Genomic DNA, 20,821 nt, shown 5'->3' on the forward strand with positions numbered 1-20,821 from the left:
GTTTATAAAAGTCAAGATAAGTAATTAGTAAGTAGTAGAGTAAAAGTAGAGTAAGTAAAGTAAGGAATGGAGAAGTGATGAGACTCTGCCTCAACTCTCTGCCAGAACTTATCTCATCTAAGTCCTTGATCTCATATGGTTTAAAGTCCTTACATAACTACATCTTATACCATGAACGATACCTCTCAATCTCATCTTTCTTCTTTTCATCTTTAATTTCATCTCTCTACCACTCAACTGTCCTTTTCAGGACTAACCACAGGTGAATGGTAAACCCATCCCACGTCTATGGCATCTTAAAGCGGTATACTCGAGGCCGAAAATTAGACTAAAATCGGAAAAAGAATAACAAGGCCGACAATTTGACATTTTAAAGATTTGCGTTATTTCGGTGAAACAGTCCTCTGTATGTCTTAATGAATATTCAATGAGCAAACCGATGATGTCGTATCCCCGCTTATTCTTTCGTATTTTTTTACATGAAATAATGTTGTTTATTCAAGTTTTTTTCTCCAAGAACTAAAAAAAAATTGGATGACAATTGATTTAATCAAAGTAGACAATCATTGTGGCAACTTATTTTATTATAAGGGAGACATATCATTGAAATATTAATTATTATTAAATAATTATTATTTCATGTAATAACATAACGAAAAGGAGAGTGGGGATGTGGCATCATTAGTCCACCTAATATTAATGAATACGTGCATATAACTGTTTTTACAAAATATTGCTCAACTTCCAAAGTTATCTGATTTTGATGAAATTTTAGCACTTCGCTTGGTGAATTTTACTCTATTTATTATAATAATAATAATAATATGTCCATTCATATACATGTAGCGCAGGTACTATGTGGATATACTCAACTGCGCTTTGATACTTGGTATAATATTAACCAATACATCCTAATGGGTACCCATTCACCTCACCTGGGTCGAGTGCAGCAAAATGTGGATAAATTTCTTGCTGAAGGAAATTACACCATGGCTGGGATTCGAATTCATGACCCTCTGTTTCAAAGTCCGGAGACTCATCCACTGGGCCACAACGCTCCACGTCTACATCTTTATTCAGATGTAATTATATTCAGCCTGGAGTACCCCTATAATAAACGTTCAAAGATCTTCTACCACACAAATATTTGGCTCAAACATTTCAATACACTAGGGTAGGTCATAGAAGATAATTGGTTTACAGTGGTCTATCATATTACCCCACCCCCTCCCCTGGCTAAGAAAGATCATAATGGTTGTATTTAGCTTTAAAACTTCCCATTCCAGAGTTTATTATTATTACATGTATTACAACTATTACCCCTCTCTTACTTTTGACTGATATACCTCTATCCATTCTGTGAATATATTCACTTCATCCATAGACACTGCATGTATTCACAAGACTGAGTACAAGGGATGAATTCAGAAAAAACAATATTTGAATTAAGTGAAATTCTACAAATGAATTTTATTGTATGAAATATCAATTTTTAAACATACATAGATCCTTGCCAGCTGATTGGATGTGTGTCACATGATATTCAGAGGAATCAGCTATAGCACGGCAACACTCAACACCAGTGCAATAGTTGACTATTGCATTGTCTAGCAAGGGAGCAGGCAGATCGCATACCTATACACCATGGTTCCAACCTACCTGCATACGGTACCCGCATTACTGCTCTGCATACATCTTAAAATGTTGTATAAAACAAACATTCAATGTTTTGTCATTTGTGCGGCCATTCAAATACTACATTCAATGGAAAAGGAAGCAGTCGACTCCAATTCACTTGCTTGAATAGACTCTTTTAACTTGCACGCTCATGTAGAATTTAGAATGATCGCACTCATAATAATTGAATATTTATATGAATTACAATTGTAACAGGATGCCTGGGCCAACTCAAGCAACATGTAAACATTTCCAATTTCATTTGGGATGCACTCATATGAACAACCCCAGTGCTATCTTTCTTTCTTGGATCAAATAAAAAACTATTTGGTGAGGCTGATGTAGCTCAAGGAAGCTCACTGTTGAAAATAATTTTAGCACAAATTTGAATATAAAAGTTTCACAGTATTGTCTTCATATAGTATACACTGTACTGTTAAGTTATCAGTGTACCATGCTACTGACCAGTATAATCACATCATCAAGATTTCAAGAAGAAAAGTTTATAGGTTTTATTTTGGTTTCACTCAATTCAAGAAGTACTACCTGAATACTGATGTTATTCCCCTTTCCACTAATATAAAGCAAGTCAATTATCAAGTAACTTAACATTTTCAGACCAGAACAGTACACTTACTCCACTAAAAAACATTCTCATTCAGTAACTTTTTATAGCAAGATATCACTTTTTACATGGACAGTAATAACATTACTGAAATCTAATGTGAAATTGACATCATGAAACATGGGTCAGGAGTTTTACGACCACCTGAAGATCGTCTCATAGTCAGTCACGCATGCAAAGATCCATGTGACAATGATACCAAAATATGCAGGGAGAATAACTACCAGGACATACTAAATCAATGATTAAATGTTCATACTTCAGACAAGATTACTTAAAACTGATGGGACATTTATTTCTGACACAATCTGAATAAAGTGCATGTCACCAAAAAGAGAAACAAAAATGAAATTTGATATTTTGTCATAAATTAATTACAAATAATGGAGCCTTTACAGTGCCATCGACTTGTCGAGATACGTTATCTTACCAAGTTGACTTATAAAAAGTTATATATGTCAACATGGCGAGATATTTTATCTTGCCAAGTCGACTGATAAATATATATATGTAAACTTGGTGAGATATTTGGACTCTCGCCGGGCCTTGGACACTTCATATCTTGCCATGTCGACATATAATGTGCTATAAGTCGACTTGGCAAGATAAAATATCTCACTATGTTGACAGATAACGTTTTATAAGTCAACTTGGCAAGATACCGTATCTCGCCATGTTGACATATAACTTTTTATAAGTCGACTTGGCGAGATAACATCTCGCCATGTCGACATATAAGTTTTTTATAAGTCAAATTGGCAGAGATAACATCTCTCGCCATGTCAACATAATAAGGTTATTATGTCGACATGGCAAGATAAAGTATCTCGCCAAGTCGATGGCACTTAAAGGCTCCGTACAAATACAATAGACAAAAACCTATGATTTTAAAGCTTAGGCTCCCTTTCATCTGGTGTATCTTACATGTTTCCTCATTCATGCACTAGTGCGTAAAAACTACAAGAAGTAAGGATATCAAAAGTAACTTAGCAGGTGGATTCTGAATTTCAAAAGAAAAATCACATCTAAATGTTCAAAATATGTTCTTCACATAAAAAGATGACGAAATGGCAAAGTTTTGTTTTGTTGAATTAATGCTTCATTAACCATTTTTTCACAGATTTCCCACTGTACTGTATATCTCAATATATCTCATGGCTAACAAAAGACTCAATGCATGGCTGATCGACAACAATGAGTGCTGAATAAGGCTTAAGCCTTACAGCTTACCTGTAAATCCACCTTATTTTACCCCAAAAAACTTATTGGGATTCAAGCATCCCATGTACTTTTAATAACCAGAGCCTTATTTCTTGACCATTTTCTTAGAATGAGGTATCAAATTAAGTGACACAATTTTTTATCATTGCATCACTTTGCATGTATATCAGTTGATGGGGACTGTAGACATAATGTACAAAGCAAATAGGGAAAAATTACATAATTCAAGTTATTGCATATTTTTATTGACAGTCTTACCGTCAAATGTTATAACAAGACAGTTTGTGTAGGGATAATTTAGCAAGTATGTTTTGTTAAGTTTACATGATATATCTCAAGAAATTTGTCAACATGAAGGTGTAGTCCTGGATGACATACAAACTTACTCTATCTGACTTCTCTTTTGATAGCAATTAAAATGATATTGCCCAACTTGCCATTGTTGAATAACTATTTCTTCACCTAAACCATTCTCATCTTGATTGTTCTCTGTCTCACCAAATGTTCACTAGTCAATATCAGAGACACATCTTACTATTCCATAATTGTTCTGTCTTTCTGGTTGCGTTACTGATCAGATTCCTTTGTCCAGACTGCCATAGAGACCTCTGCATAATCCAATAATATGGCAATATATGTCGTAAACAGTTGATGATACGAGGCTACCATTTCTTCCAATCTTGGATAAGGTCTTTACTAAACCATGCTGGCCTCTTTTTTCTGAGTTCTATTGGGTGTTTGTCCCTTACATCATCCTCACTAAGAGTCTCTCCTTCATATATAACAACATTCTCTTTGTCCGGAAGCACTCCATCCTTGTCTAGTTCTCCAAACATCTCCTCTTGAATCTGCTTCGTTTCTTCCCTGATCTTCACCAGACAATGCCTACACATGAACACAAACATAAAAAAAAAGATTTTCAAATCAAAGTAAATAAAGAAGAATTAAAATTAAGAGCATACATGTAAGATTTCTATTGAATTGATGTATATATTTTTGATTATATTACTTATCACTATTACCTGTTCACGCTTTCTGATTTTTATTCAAAAAAAAAACTTTGTTTTCTAAAAGACTTTACATGACAATACTTGTTCTAGAAATGTTTTCATTTTTATTATATCAACCAGTTATTTAAAGTATTTCTCTACTGTTGAAGAATTCATCAAAATCAAACTCTTTCCAGTTTTCATTTTCAGGTTCTTTACTATTCATGCTTGGATGATAATGATAACAAGGTTAATATTTGCTTATGTAGCTCAAGTGTCATTTACTTTATTGGTAATCTCCAAGCTCTCTACAATTATGCAGCTTTATTAACCTGACTTTGGCAGAGCAGCCATTAGATGCTTCTACATGTAAAGGCCTGGTCACATCGCCCGAGCGTTGTTGTAGCGGTCGTGGAGCGGAGAGAAAAATCATCACCGCTCGCTACCGTTCACCATTTTCACTTTCGTTTGTTTTTTGCTTTCGATTTTTATTTTCAATTTTTCCCCCAATTTTGTGAGCGAAATTCGACCCTCTCTCCCTACCGCTCCACAACTGCTCCAACAACGCTCGGGCGGTGTGACCAGGCCTTAACCCTCGACATTTTTCGTGATAAATCTGCCGCGCAAAATTTTTTGACCGCGTCGCTCGCTGACATTTTACTTTCAAGTCTCACGCAACTTTTGAGACCACAATTGTGACCCCCGGGTACACGGTTCCAAAATTACGCAACATTTCGTAAGTGCATGCAGACCCAAAATTACTCAAAAACGTGAATTTGTGTACAAATCCATTGCTAATAGTGTTCTTAGCCAAAATTCATAAATGTATCATTATTTTTCCTTTTACTGCTTAAAATCAATTAATTTTATCTTGTTTATGGTCAAAATAAAGTCCCCGACAATTTCCATTGAAAAAACAATAAAAAACAAAAAGTCGAAAAACAAAGAAATACATAAGAAATTTAGAAAACAATAGAATACATAAAAAAATAAATGTGATTTTAATTTTTTTTTAAATCAATCTAGAGTATGTGAAACAAAAATTAGCATTTCAGGGGAATTATTTTATTAATTAGAGCAAACTTATGATTTTACGCATAAATTAGCATAATTAATGAGACATGAGATTTTTTGCAGAATTTGATGTTATAGTTTTGTAGATAATGCCATGGGTAACGCGTGTGCCAATTTTCGTCGCGATCGCGCGATCGACGGCCGAGATCACCCCCCCCCCCGTCTTCTTAGGCGTCGAAATAGCCCAGTCTATTTAGGGTTAAGTTTCCTGGAATAGTTTAATGAAACAGATTCCTGCAAGGTTCCCATTTACCTAATTGTAAGCAATTTAATATCTTTACTAGTGTGTACACTACCATTCTTGACTAAACCTTCTGGTATTAGAAATATACATTGGAGAAAAATATCATTTCTACATAAGAACCATATACGGTAACAAATACTGACATTTCCCTTACCCACAAAGGTAGCCAAACTGTCTAAGATTTCCACATGTTTCACAAGGTACCAAAGACGTATTGTATGAAACTCTCTTATCCAGAGCTCTCCTTCTACCTCTGTTGCGTTGAATGCTGCGTCTGTGTTTTGGAACGGCCCACAAGAATCCATCAAACAGCTCTTGTATTGAATTGGGATCATTTCTAGGGTCTCTTCCTTCATTCTGGGACTCTAAACCTCTCAGGGCTGGAATCGCAAGGACTGGTTCTGTAATTGAAAAAAGTCAAGGAGTTTAATGTTACGAAAATAACTAAAGTTCATGAAAATCTCAAAATTCATTTTTATTTTTTTCTATACTTATACAAAAGAAACAACTAGTGTATTTCAGTGGCAGATACAGGGAGGGTTGGGGTGGACCCTTGGCCCCTAAACCCTGAAGTAGATGGTGTGTACATCAAACAAGCTTCAGATTTTGATGACCATGCTTGCACAATGCAACTTTCAAAACTTGTGCATTGGAAATCATCTTGTACTTTGTTAAGTAGATCTCTATATCTGGTCTAGCTTTTCTATTACTGCCCACAATAAATTGGGAATATATCATAATTTTCATTATGTTTTGGGTGTTGAGGATTTTTTTGATGTATTATTTATGACAAATTAAGAGCTTTATGAATTATTGCTGGGTGAAATGTTGGCTCAATCTCAGCTATAGAAAATCAGAACAGAACGTAACACTAAAGAGGGTGTTACAATGCGTATGATGATGTCTCTAATATCATCATCATTTATTATCACCTTCAATTGACCACTGGTACTGACTCGATAAATAGCCCAAGTTGCTCAAGTTTGATGCTTTCAATGTTCTGCTGCTCCTGACGTCATACATGTATATAAGAGCCAGTCACAACTCTCATGAAGAGTATGTGCGCTATTTTTTTCTTTAAAATGACATTTGTGCAGGTATGTCAATTCAATGAAGATGTAAATTTGAAGGTTATTTAGGATGACAGACAGAATAAATTAAAGTTTTTATCAATCGAGATGTGCATGCCACATGCCATGCTTATGAATTTCAAGCCTCTTGACTGACAGAATGCTGCTATTTGTTTTGTGGCAAGCGCATGTCACTCTTGCAATGATTGCCCACATGGTTTGGAAAGGATGTTAGATATGGAAAATATTGTATAAGCCTCATAAAATCCTCCCTTTGTTTAGATGTAAAAAAAAGAAATCAAATGTCTTACTGTTGTTTCTAGAACTTAAAATGTTTATAAATTAATCACAAGCATTGGCAGTTCACTTTGCAATACTAAAAATGATTTATTTGAACAAAGGTGTGTAAATGAAGAGAAAGAATATAATTTGAAGAAGTTGTGAGTTGGATGTAAACGTCTTGCAGGGGGGGGTCAGTTGCTGGCAAAATTTGCTGGAAGCAAGAACAACTCACAGGTGCGTGAATGCAGGAATATTTCATTCATAAAGATTTGTGTATATTACATCACTGGGTCGTGTAAGTGTGTGTGTCACATTCATTTTCAGTTGAGGGAAATAAATAAGCTATTTGATTGGTCCATTCTGCGTCTGATTAGAAATCAGAAAATACTGCACATTGATTCCCCTATTACATGCAAGTGCATTCAGTAACTCCAGTTGACCAATGAAAATCTGTAATATTGTGATGATGTTAAACTGAATCATGCTTCACTGATAATTACTCATAAGAATCTCGACTCACCCTTGGCTGTTATCTTTCAACTGCCAAAATATTTAAAGGAATTGACAAATATCTTTGCTTTGGAAAGATATTAAGGATATCATCGGATGAGCAAATTTATGGCCAAGAATAATCAGAAGATATTTTTGGACAAAGAATCTAACATTATCTAAGAAATTGGGAAAGGTGTTTAGTTTCAGCTTTTGTTTATGTTAATGGCCTGAATCCCAAAGTATTTATGCAATAGGCTACTGGTAATCTGTATGGTTTATGCCATGATAAAGCAGCTGTTTCACACTTTGAAGCTCTATTTCACCTTTTGGATGGAGGAAGAAATTATCGGATCTATGCATGGAATACTTTTACATAACGGTATGAATACCTCAATGTTCAACCTAATATAAATAAAGGTAAGTTTTATTCTGCAAATCTATTTCATCCATTTATGTGAATATTCATCAGCCCCATTGAGTTTTTGGTACAGGTAGGCGTTATCAAATTATGTAGGTCTTTGCCTGAGTTAGTGATACTGATTACAGCTCCTGCCAATTTGATTCCTTTTAAACAAAGTCGTTGATACGGAATCATCAACATGTTTTTAGCAAGACTCATCCAAAATTGGATTACTTCATTTTCACAACCCATTTTCTTTTCACCTGCTTTTATCCCAGACCCAGAGTGATGATGTCATGTACAAATGGTTGGAGGACAATCGTTCAATTGAATCACAGATATTTTGTGGAGTTTGTAAGAGCCTAAGAGACCCTTCAAAGCATTTAAGAAAGTGAGGAGGAAAGGCGGCAGAATCTGCAGGTGCCAAGGAACTGTAAGATGGCCTCATGACAAGAGCTATTTGGGCCAAAAGTTTACCTTTTTTACAGATATTCACAGACTGATGATACAAGTCTTTGGATGGTCAAAGGAGGTTATACTTTACGCACTTGAGAATGAGACGGGAACAATCTGCTGCCATTAATTGAACGGCATATGGAAAAGGGATCAACAATCTACTCTGATGGGTGGGGTGCCTATTTCAGGTTGAACGAGCTTGGGTATCATCATTTCACCATTGTGCACTCTTGACACCTTTGTGCAAAAATATTAAGATATGACAAGAGAAGAGGCAACAACTGTTCCTTCCAATACAATACCAAGTGCCTCAAAGATTGAAAAAGACCACTTCAAAGAATGAATCCCATCTCTGTGAAATATGGAGAAACACCCACTGATACCTGCATTCATGGATTTAATTAGGGATCATTATAATCTTACAGGGAAACCCAATCTAAGCATCAAAGTTGCTCTCTTTGACACATAGCACGCCAACAAGGAGGACAAGCTCATGAGAGAGAAATTAACGAGCCCAGCCCCTGCAAGGATGGATTCTCCTCCAAGAGGATCTTCACTATTCGCCCCAGTCGTCTCCCAGAGACGTTCCAAGACCATTAGGCATCCCTCCAAAAGCCAAATCATCCGTGCCTTTGATACCCTCGACTGCCGTCGTCAAGTCAAGTGTGTCCTCTCCTTGCCGAATTCTAGCATCTCCAGTATGCTTTGTGTGACATCGCCATCGTGGGTGCGTCATGGTCTACTGGTTCTGACTCTTGCCTTTGAAACAGAGGGTCGTTGGCTCGAAACATAGCCATGGTGTGTTTTCCTTCAGCAAGATATTTTTCTACACTGTGCTGCACTCTACCCAGGTAAGGTGAGTGGGTACCTGGCAGGAGTAATTCCTTGCATGCACTGAGCGCCGGTGATGGTAGCTTGAGCTAAAGCCAGGTAATAATACCAGCACTTTGTATCCTCTGGCAAAAAGCGCTTTATAAATCCAGCTATTATTATTATTATTATCACATGGCCGAAGCAAGAAAGGCAAGGGGAAGAAGAAGAGTAAGAGTGGCACATTTACTGGCACATTACATCATCCTCCTAGCTTTGTACCCATTGACAAAAAAATGGGAAAGCAAACTTCAGAAGGACAAGTGTGTTAATCTGTATGATAGGTAAAACTCTGTCAGAGATTGGGGATCAGACAATGATTTCCAATAAATGAGTTCTTACAGGCCTATACTTCATTAACAGGCGATCAGGGTTTGGAAACAGTTTTATTACTATTTACTGGCTTTGAAGAACTGAATTGTTGGGGTTTACTGCTCTCATCACATTTCATCATAAGGACATATTCATCATATTAACTCAACCTTACAGATTTTAAAATTATGACCATTTGTTTGAACCATAAAATGTTAAAATAGAATTCCACATGTTTAGGGAGGAATAAAAAATGTTCCGCATGACAATGAGGAGAAAATTCAAATATTTCATACAATAAAATACAAAAGAAATAGTAAGTGGGTGATGTCATCAGTCCCCTCATTTGCATACTGATTAAGATATGCATATTAGGCCTAGGAGTAAACATCGATTGATCAAATGGTTCGAATGGCTTGCCGCCGATCGCCAATCGATTAGCAAAATTTACACCAATGGAATGTTCGGCAGATCCCGATTATGACGTTGGGATAACTCGATTACCCAAGTAATGATAACAAAATGACAAGAAAACAATGATGACAACAGTTTTTTAATAAATTGTACTTGATACAAGTTTGAAAGTGATGTTACCGAGGTAATTTGTCAAAAATGATCAATGATTGTATTACTTTCACAGGTAAACACCGACCTGAAAGAGCTCCAAGAATGTTAATCCCACCCGGCTTGGCCCTTGCCCTCGATACACAATACATTGTCTGCGTGCTCAAAACAGAAAGTTTACACACAACCAGCTCACTTAAGCTGATTGGACCTTCGATAGCCAATGAAACTTTTTGGGAAACAAAGAAGAAGAAGCAATATGCTTCCCTTATCAGGAAAGGAAATGACTTCAGAAATAAATTGACCCCTCCCCATCTGTGTGTGAGGGAGAAAGATAAGGGGTGAGAGTCAGAGAATTCCTTTCATGTTTCAAAACAATGCAACTCTTTTTATATCCCCCTCACACAATCAAAACAACATTCCAACACACACACCGCTGTCACCTACTTTCTCGACTAGTCTCCTAAAATAGACCCAGTTATACATGTAGGTTCAAATGATAAAAATTTGTAATTTTGAAAGGTCCATGTACATGTATTTCAAATGAAAAATATTTTGCAAAATATTTTTTTTTTAATACATGTGTAGCATCATGGGCAATGCCACAAGTGGGGGTGGGGACATGGTGTGGGCAAGGGATGACATTTTTCAAGAAGTGAAATGCACCACCTGTGTGTCAGTCTCAAGGAATACTTTATGAATGAGTTGTTTACTAAGACTACTTTGGGCTTTGAACTCGGCTGATCTGGGCTGATTTATTAATATGCAGGGGTGTGGCACTTGGAGGGATGCATGCATATTAATACCAGGGTACCAGCATTCATTTAGAAAAGATTTTCATTGGAACAATAAAATGAAAGATTTAATCTCATTTCATGTAGTTTCTTTTGATATAAAAATCATGGAGAAGGGGAAAAGGGCCTACTTTCATTTATGATAAACATGTGACTTTGATGGAGATTGCTTCTTTCAGGAGCTAGGTCACCATAAAGTAGGTCAACTATTGTGACTTCAAAGACGTGATTCCTGACCAAAGATCAAATCATTCAATTGTTTTTTTCTTTCAGGAAATAATTGAATGGTAAAAATGACATTCCTCCCAGGCCTAGTGCAGATCCACATATAACTTTTCAGTGTTATCCTTGTTTGATTTTTATCTTGCTATTCAAATCATCTTTTTGTTGAGGTGGACTTGTCCTTTAAATCTGAAATCAGCAACGAGTAAAGCAACCTAATTACCATTTGACGTTAGTTTCTTTAGGATGAGTTCAGTATTAATGAAAATACTGACAAATGATCAGCAAATTTGTCACCGTTAGCACCGGTTCTGAATCTGAAATTCTCAACAAGCATCACAATATCATCATTTTGCAAGCAGGTAACATAAAAAATGTGAGTTTAATGTGGTACTGACTGATTCTAGATCTATAGCATTTGCCGTCAAGCTAATAATAGACTATAAATATCTCATCCTTTAAACTTTAGTTTTTGTTTTAATCTCCACAAATACTTTGGTCCATGAAGTTAGAACTCAGAACAGATTTCCAGCACAACGTGCATTTGTCGATCAGAATTGAATTTTTAGATGGCAATTACCGGCGAAACCACTTGACCATGTTGACCTAGTTCACATTTTCATCAATAATTTTACAATTTATAATCTTGATTTTTGATTAAAATGTAAATAATTTTTATCAAATTTTACTACTTTAATGAATACTTTTTAAATGTCCGCGAAGTTTGGACATCCCATCATGATCATGCTCTCTCTTGTATCCTTCCTCCATTAAGGTCGGAGATCACTAGTTTCAGTCAAAAATACAAATGCAGACACTTCCTACTCGAACCCTTGTAAGGCCACTCATTCAATAAACAAGTTTGTTTACTAATAGAAGACTAACTAGAGTCTACCGGTAAATAATATAAGGCCAGGGACAGGTAACCCAGGGAGCTCCAGCAAGCAAAGCAGTTCGGAGCTCTAATGGACTCGTCTGAGTAATATTTAGGCAGACACTCCAAAATGGGGTAGAATGTGGTTAGTACTCCAAATAAAACTAAAAGGGAAAAATACATGTATATTATGCACTATCGCACTTACCTCGTCCTCGATTATAATGGATGGTCTATTCATTATTCTTGTGACACATCCTAGCATCAGTAATATTGAGGCACAAACTAGACCCTCAAAAAAAGGGAAAAGTTAGACTCGACTATGTCACATTCGGCCATTTTGTTTTCACTTTTGAAAGGAGGACGAACAAAACTGAACTTTTCCTTTTTCTGAGACTGTCTGAGGGTCCAGTTTGTGCCACATCACTTCAGGATTCTGTGTCAAAATATAGACCTTCATCCATTATATTCATAATCTAGGTAAGTGCATAATTTATTCCCCCCCCCCTTTTAATTTGGGGTGCTACTGCGACCCCACTCTAGCTCTAGGCCTACCCCATTTTGGAGAGTACCCTCTGCTATTACATGGACGAGGCCTGGGCTCCAACCGGCTTCCGGAGCGAAGCTACGGCCCAAGGAATAAGGCGTACCAGTACCGGTATGGTAAGGTACACTCATTCTATGAACAAGGCTATGAATGATGTAACCTTGTTCTCGAATTCTCTGTTACTCCTCCCTGTGTGGTGAAATAAGGTTGGCAATGTTTGGCTTATTTTCTCTTTTTCTTTGGGACAAATGCCTGATTTTTTGACACTGTCAGGTGCCGTTACCAGTAGAGGCGAACGGCCAATATGGGCGACTCTCCAATAGGGGAGACAATCTCCCACATTGGAGACTTGCTTTGCAAAAGGACAAAAGAGACAACACCAACAAAAACAAGTTTTTCCACCCAAAATTTTGTCTCGCTGAGGTCAGAAGCCCATTTGTTTTGTGTGTGGATGACAACAAAAATCCTTATCAAAACAAAAGTAGACGGTGAAAAGGTGTAAATTTTCATGAGGAATCTGCTTATCACATTTTTCTTTGCCGCCAAGGTAATCCTTTTTTTTGCCGCAAATATAAACCAAGAAAATTAGTCTCCAAAACTGGAGACTGTCTCTGAAATTGGATACCCTAATTCTTTACATTGAGTCTCTGATATTGGAGATAATCTCCCACATTTGAGACAGTCTCCAATATTGGCCGTGCGCCTCTACTGATTACAGCTAAGAGCTATTCGTTATAATTTGGCTCTTAAGTAAATTTGATTCTTTTAATTATTTTTTCTTAATTAAAATTAGAGATTGAAAAACTACAATTGTTGTACCATATTTGCTTCCCACCAAAAGAGGGCGTACACAAAAATATGCCCAAAATTCTAGTTTTCAAGCGCTCTGGTGAATACAAAAATTACCCCCAAGTTACTATGAAAAATAAAAATTGTAACTGTGTGGAAAGTGGTATTTTAGGTCACAAAATTGATATTTTCATTATTTTTAAATTGTGTGCTGTGTACAGCATTGGCATAGACATAGTACCGGTAGATTCCCCACAGGCGGGATGGTATGACATATCATGCATACATGTATGTACCCTGGCAAAAAGCAATTCTAGCAATATGTCTACATGGTCTAAGACTTGTCCGATAATGAACATACATGTATAGTGACGTATTGTATTACCGGACACTATCATATTTCCGGACGCGCATATAACTGCGTAGGAAATCAATTTCGTACCGTAAGCCTTCCGCAGTTCAATATCACAGATCAATTCAAAGAACGAGATTGCAAAAACAAGGCGAAAATATAACTTTTACCTTATTTTTCTCTAAAAATGACAGAAAATGCTTGAAATAACATACCGTATAACACAGTTTTGGCATTAACAATTGATCCCAACTGATCTATTTTCTGATTGAAATACGGACCTGATTTGCCGAATTTCAATCTCGTACGCTCCATCGATTAAATCGTCGACGGCTAGTTCTCAATGTTCCCGGTACCCCGGCCGTGCGCGAGGTTTACCGTGTTGGAGTCTTGGAGAGCCGTCAATGATCGACAGCGCATCGATAGAACTTAACTTGATGACTTAGTCTTACGATATGAACGAGCATCATTAACACTTGGAAGTGCAATATAGAACGCGCAATTAAAAAAAAGGAAGGCTACGGGCTTACCTTTAGAATCCAATGTCATGAATCGATTACAAAAATCTCTAGATTTTAAAACGAGAAAAACAATGGATACGACGTACTTTTTCAGAACTTTATTCTTAATAAGTCTTTGAGACAGAAGTGGATACATGGATACACATGGATACGAGGATACGTGGATACTACTGGGATACGTACGTGGATACGTAGGATAAGTGGATACATGGATACGAGGATACGCGGATACGTGGATACGAGGATACGCGGATACGAGGATACGCGGATACGAGGATACGGCCGGGCATCTGGGATATTTGTGGAAAAGGGGGAAAGGAAGGGAGAGTCCAGGGTGACCAGATTTCACAAAATGAAATACGGGACAATTGACAAACGAAGATCAACAAAGAAGCCCACACAAAGTGTGGGCTTCTGAGAATCCATAGTATAATTATAAGACTTTTGAAAAAAAAATATAAAGATTAGAAGGGAAGGTGAACGAAAGAATGAAGGAGAGAAACAAAAGAGATGATTGGGAAGGAAAGAAAGTAAAGGAAAACAGAAAAAATAACAGAAAATTAGAATAAAAGAAGCATTATGAAAAATACGAGACATTTGACTTCCTCCTGCTCGTACGCACGGGCGTCCGTCGATATAACACATAATATTTTTATGAAAATATGCACCTTTTTTCTTAAAAGTTGATGGAGAGGGGAAAAATTAATCGTATCAAGTCGGGGTATTCAGTAATGAGTACAGGAGAAACTATATTTCACTGATTTTTATGATTCATCCCATTTGATTAACTCATCTATTCGTGTTTTGTGGCTAATCTTTCCCTTACGCATTGCTTTTTGGCAGAAGTTCTATGGAAAATGCACCTTTTTTCACACAAACTTTGAGACACTATATTCATTCCCCCATTGCTCGAGAATGAATGGGCAGTTAACGACGGGGTTAAAGATTTATTGAAGAATGGAATGTATATTTCATGAAAATGAAAGCCATTTCCCCATTGGATGTTATCTTCAATACGTGTGTTTTAGATGAAGTCAGTTATCGAATAGGCTCTCCTGGCATTTGAGGTCTCTATCGGTGACGTCACTCAGGATCGTCATGCCTGGACCATCGGCCAGGCAGGGGTCGCAATGGTATATGATTTATGCATAATGCACTCGATATATACAATAATCTTGTCCTCCCGTTCAAATGAATGTGAAACTCATATAATTTCCATCAGAGCATTCAACAGGAGTACTGTAGTACACATTTCTTTGTTATAAGTGAATTAAAGTCCCAGTGAGTTTGCCTCACCCCTATTGTGAAAATGTATCACCCCTAAGTTGTAACACAGTCAGCTGTTTGCACTCAGGGTCACTCCGTGACCTGTGTGTGCGTTCAAGAGTTGTACACGATTTTCTGTCTCATTTAGGCAGAAATCTTTCATAATGATGAAAAAAAATAATAAAAGAGATAAAAAAAGGTTTCCGTCATTCTTTGAAATGAATGTAGAAAGAAAGAAAGAAAGGAAGGAAGGGAAGATTACTTAATGTCTGAAAGACAAAATAAAGGAGGGAATTAAAGGGGGAAAGGTGAGAAAAAGAAGGAGGAAAGAAAGAATGAAGGAAATAAACATGTTTCCTTCATTCTTTGAAAGAAAGAAAGAAAAGAAAGAAAGTAAAAAATAAGGGAAAAGAATAAGAAGGGAAAATAAAGAAAGGAATAAAGAGTGGAAGGGAAGAATGAAGCTAGGAGGAGAGAACGAAAAAAGAGAAAATAATGGAAGGAGAGAAAGAACGAAAAGAAACAGGAGACGAAGAGAGAAGGATGCCAAGGTAATTATAAGGAAAGAAAGAATGAAGGAAATAAAAAAGTATATTTGATAAAGAAGGAAAGAAAGAAAAATGAACAGGCAGAGAGAGAGAAAAGAAAATGTCTAGGAAAGAAAGATAGATGGAACAAAAAAGGCAAGCAGAAAGGATAGGGTATACATAAAATAAAGAAAAAGGGAAAGTTCAAACTTCAAGTAAACAAAAAAATCCAATCATCTCATAAAAATTATAATTTTATTTGGTGTTTTTTAATGTATTTTCAAAATTTTAAACATAAAATGTTTTAGAAATGAATAAAATTTCAAAGTGAAAAATATTGTCAAACTTAAAAATTAGATGAAACATCGCGGCATCGTGCACACCAAGACTCAAAACGAAAGCTGAAACAATTAACTAGATCTATGAAAAATCAATAACATGTTCCTCCGATTACATCTCCAAATCATTAATCTGAGAATCCATAGTATAATTATAAGAATTTCCCGCTGATTTTGTGATTATTTTGGTGGAAAAACTGTCATGTGAGATGTTTGCACCATTGAGAATTTGCTTCGATCCTCCATGCCTAGCTAGTAGCCTGCCACAGGCAGGAGGCCAGTTCGTTTGCAATGTATTAGGTTAGCAAGAAATCACCGCAGAACTTGCAAAAGTTTACAGTTATCGATTTAATTGTTGTCCCTGCTTCGTCAGCTGTTGGTTATTTAATGAAAATTCGCCACTTTTAAATGTATTAACTACATTTTGTTCAATATTCTGAAATACGGGACAAATAGGCGTCCCGGGAAGGGTTATTTGTCGGGACGCCGGGACACAGGAGCAAAATACGATTTCCACACAAAAAACGCGCTTCGGACTGATTGTGTATATACAAAACGTGATTAAAATATGACATTTCTGATCGCAATAGGCCCTATAACATATTTTTATTCGCGCTTTGCACTCGAATCACTAAGTTTAGTCAGATAACATTCCTCTTCACCACTTCAAATAGCGCTAAGAAAGTCATGTCTTTTCATAAACCGGTCACTTTACTCAATTTTTATCTAGGTATAAATTCATGAAATATTAGAAATTACATTTAATAATGAAGAATTAAGAATAAAACGAGTCATATAGGACTAATACTTATTCGTATTTATAATCAGAACGAGACATTCACATAATAACCAACCAATGAAAGTCAAATCCAATTTGTGCTCAAAACGAAATATTATATCAAAGGCGTCATTGCATGCCGATGTTCTGTTACAAATGCAGTTCTAGTACTCCATGCTCTTTTGAAAGTCTTCTGGATGTATAAGTAGGAAGATAATTTTTTTTTTAAATAAGTAACTTATATGCCAATGATGCAGTATCTCATTCACAAAAAGTTTATTGCACTCCCTTACTTCTTATCCCTATTTTTCTTCATTCTCTTCTCCCTCTTTTCCTTTTCTCTTCATCAAGTTCATTCTTTCTATAATTTTTGAAAAAAAATAAATTATACAATGTATGCCATTCATGCAATAACTCATTCACAAAACTTTATATTCACATCTTTCTTAAAAAATCGGACAAAAAAATTAATTATCAGGTCAATTTTGAACTATTAAATCTCTAGTTTTAAGTTAAAAATGATAAATAGAACGACTCATATTAGATAATTCATAATCAGAACGAGACATTCACATTGACGAATGGCTAAGATACACCCAGGGAGTAGGAATGACTGCTTAAATCCGATGACCGAATCTGTAAGTGTTTAAGTAAAATTGGTTCTTTAGCGCTTTTTAATCAACGAGATAAAAGCGCAACAAGACATAGCCCTGAATGAAATTAATTTGTTTAAAAAAGGGATTGTGATGTAGGCCTTATACGATGTGTCTCGTTGCAATCACAAGCAGGACGGGGTGAAATTAATCGTCGAATTGTAACCATGTCAAATATGTCTCTATGCGACATGTTTTGAAATTGATTGGTTATTTCAATATAACCAAAACGTCTCAGTGTGGTATCGTTCTTAATATCCCCTTTCTTACTATTTTGTTGTTATCTGTTGCTCGTGTCTTATTACTTATCACTGAGCTGTACATGATTGTAATTGGTTTGCGTAATATATGCAAAAACTTCAAAAGGCATAACTTTCTTATTTTACATATTTTTTTGATGAAATTGGCTTGTTACTTATTTTTCTACTTATTCAAATCAATAATTTTTTGGGTATAGACTTCACCTTTTATAAGCTGCATATTCGTATATGTTATTATATTAGCCTTTACTGAAAAATCTATAATAATCCAAATAGTTTATTTATGTTTTGTTTACTGAAATCAACTTAATTAAATAAAATCAATTCTAAAAAGGATTAAAATTTATAGGTCAAATTGTAATAATATGGGCTTAGGCAATTGATACATGTTTCGCTATAAAGAGAGCAGCCAATTTGGAACAATTCACTGAAGTACCCTTTTCTATCTTTCCGAGAAAAATACAAATTAAAAACGATGTAAATTATCTGGCAGAAAGGGTAATTAGGGTGTGTGATGCTTCGTTCTAAAAGTTCTTTTAGTATCATGTACTTCTTTATGTGCCTTCCATGTTCTAGAGTATCAGGAACTCCTTGATGTTCCTTCATAGTACCAATTAAAGTATCCACGTATCCGCGTATCCACGTATCCAAGTATCCATGTATCCAATAGTATCCATGTATCCAATAGTATCCAATTATCCACGTATCCGCGTATCCACGTATCCAAGTATCCATGTATCCAATAGTATCCAAGTATCCACGTATCCGCGTATCCACGTATCCAAGTATCCATGTATCCAATAGTATCCAAGTATCCACGTATCCATGTATCCAATAGTATCCAAGTATCCACGTATCCACGTATCCGCGTATCCACGTATCCACGTATCCAAGTATCCATGTATCCAATAGTATCCAAGTATCCACGTATCCACGTATCCGCGTATCCACGTATCCAAGTATCCATGTATCCAATAGTATCCAAGTATCCACGTATCCGCGTATCCACGTATCCAAGTATCCATGTATCCAATAGTATCCAAGTATCCACGTATCCACGTATCCGCGTATCCACGTATCCAAGTATCCATGTATCCAATAGTATCCAAGTATCCACGTATCCAAGTATCCATGTATCCAGTAGTATCCAAGTATCCACGTATCCACGTATCCGCGTATCCACGTATCCAAGTATCCATGTATCCAATAGTATCCAAGTATCCACGTATCCGCGTATCCACGTATCCAAGTATCCATGTATCCAATAGTATCCAAGTATCCACGTATCCGCGTATCCACGTATCCAAGTATCCATGTATCCAATAGTATCCAAGTATCCACGTATCCGCGTATCCACGTATCCACGTATCCACGTATCCATGTATCCAATAGTATCCAAGTATCCACGTATCCAAGTATCCATGTATCCAATAGTATCCAAGTATCCACGTATCCAAGTATCCATGTATCCAATAGTATCCAAGTATCCACGTATCCAAGTATCCATGTATCCAATAGTATCCAAGTATAAGTATTCATATCCATAACATAAAAATCTCCCAGTATCCCTGTATACATATCAACGTATATCATTCCTTAACCAAAACATAAACATCATCAACATGATTATATACCTTTGCACATGTCCTCCATCACGCGCCCCCTCATTGATCCCTTCATAAATCTTCCCTTTATAAGTCCTCTCATTATACATCTAATATTGCTGCCACTCTCTCTTATACATCAACCCCCGGGCATCAACCATATTGGACAAGTCGTGTACCCGTACTCCTTACGGGGCTATTCCCCCCCCCCCCCTATCCTTTATCCATCTCCCTATTAATTCGTTCACGAACGTAGAGGGCGACAAAATTGCTATCATTGCACAACGGCAGCAACAATTAGGAATAGGAGGTTGCTCTTGTAATCGATTCATGACATTGGATTCTAAAGGTACTCCAAAAGGAAATTAGTTAGCAAACGCAAATTTATAACAAAGATCTGATCAGAATCGTTATAAGAAAGCAAACAAAAACTTAGAATTTACTCATGAGATGATTAATCTCGAAAAAATCACACCAATTCTTTCTTACATCATTATAATCAAGAATATTTTTACCCGTCCGGCGCGCGTCCGGAATTACAATATAATTTGTCACGCACGAAAATAACTGTTTTTCGCGTAGGGGTATGCGGCAAGTGCGGTGCAAAGAAAATGGTTGGAAAATATAAAATAATTTCATCATATTCATGATTTTAAGAATATTTGGAATAGCAAGTGATAATTTTTCTTAATTGTATTTCCTCTAGGCCTAGTTGTCATTTTTAAAGCACTGAAATGAAAGTGTCCGGCAATAGGATTAGGATACACTGCCATATGAACACGGAATGAACATCGATCATTGACTAAAATATTTTGTGAAATAAAAAGAAGTTCATGTCAGGTAAAAGAACAAAAACAGGCAATTTACCGAACACCAATCCATCTTTTGAAAAAAGTTTCGCTACACCAGCATTGAATCTTTTCAGAAAATTCTGAATCGAGATGTTCACGTGTCTCAGCATGCCTGTTGATATCGCCATTTATAATTTCCACTTGTTTTTTTTTTACTTGTGTTTAGCGC

At 36.3% G+C, this 20,821-nt stretch overlaps 1 protein-coding gene across 1 annotated transcript; it reads right to left on the minus strand.

The window, feature by feature from the left end:
* Positions 1-1,445: 1,445 nt before the first annotated feature.
* LOC121410288 (39S ribosomal protein L32, mitochondrial-like) lies at positions 1,446-20,798 on the minus strand. Its single transcript, XM_041602279.1, has 3 exons — positions 20,669-20,798; positions 5,985-6,231; positions 1,446-4,408 (listed from the first exon to the last, which is right to left on the minus strand). The coding sequence occupies exons 1-3, from the start codon at positions 20,778-20,780 to the stop codon at positions 4,186-4,188; spliced, it is 582 nt and encodes a 193-aa protein (XP_041458213.1). The 5' UTR covers positions 20,781-20,798; the 3' UTR covers positions 1,446-4,185.
* Between the last annotated feature and the right edge of the window lie 23 nt (positions 20,799-20,821).

This window comes from Lytechinus variegatus, chromosome 3, assembly GCF_018143015.1.
Source record: "Lytechinus variegatus isolate NC3 chromosome 3, Lvar_3.0, whole genome shotgun sequence".
Lineage (NCBI taxonomy): Eukaryota > Metazoa > Echinodermata > Echinoidea > Temnopleuroida > Toxopneustidae > Lytechinus > Lytechinus variegatus.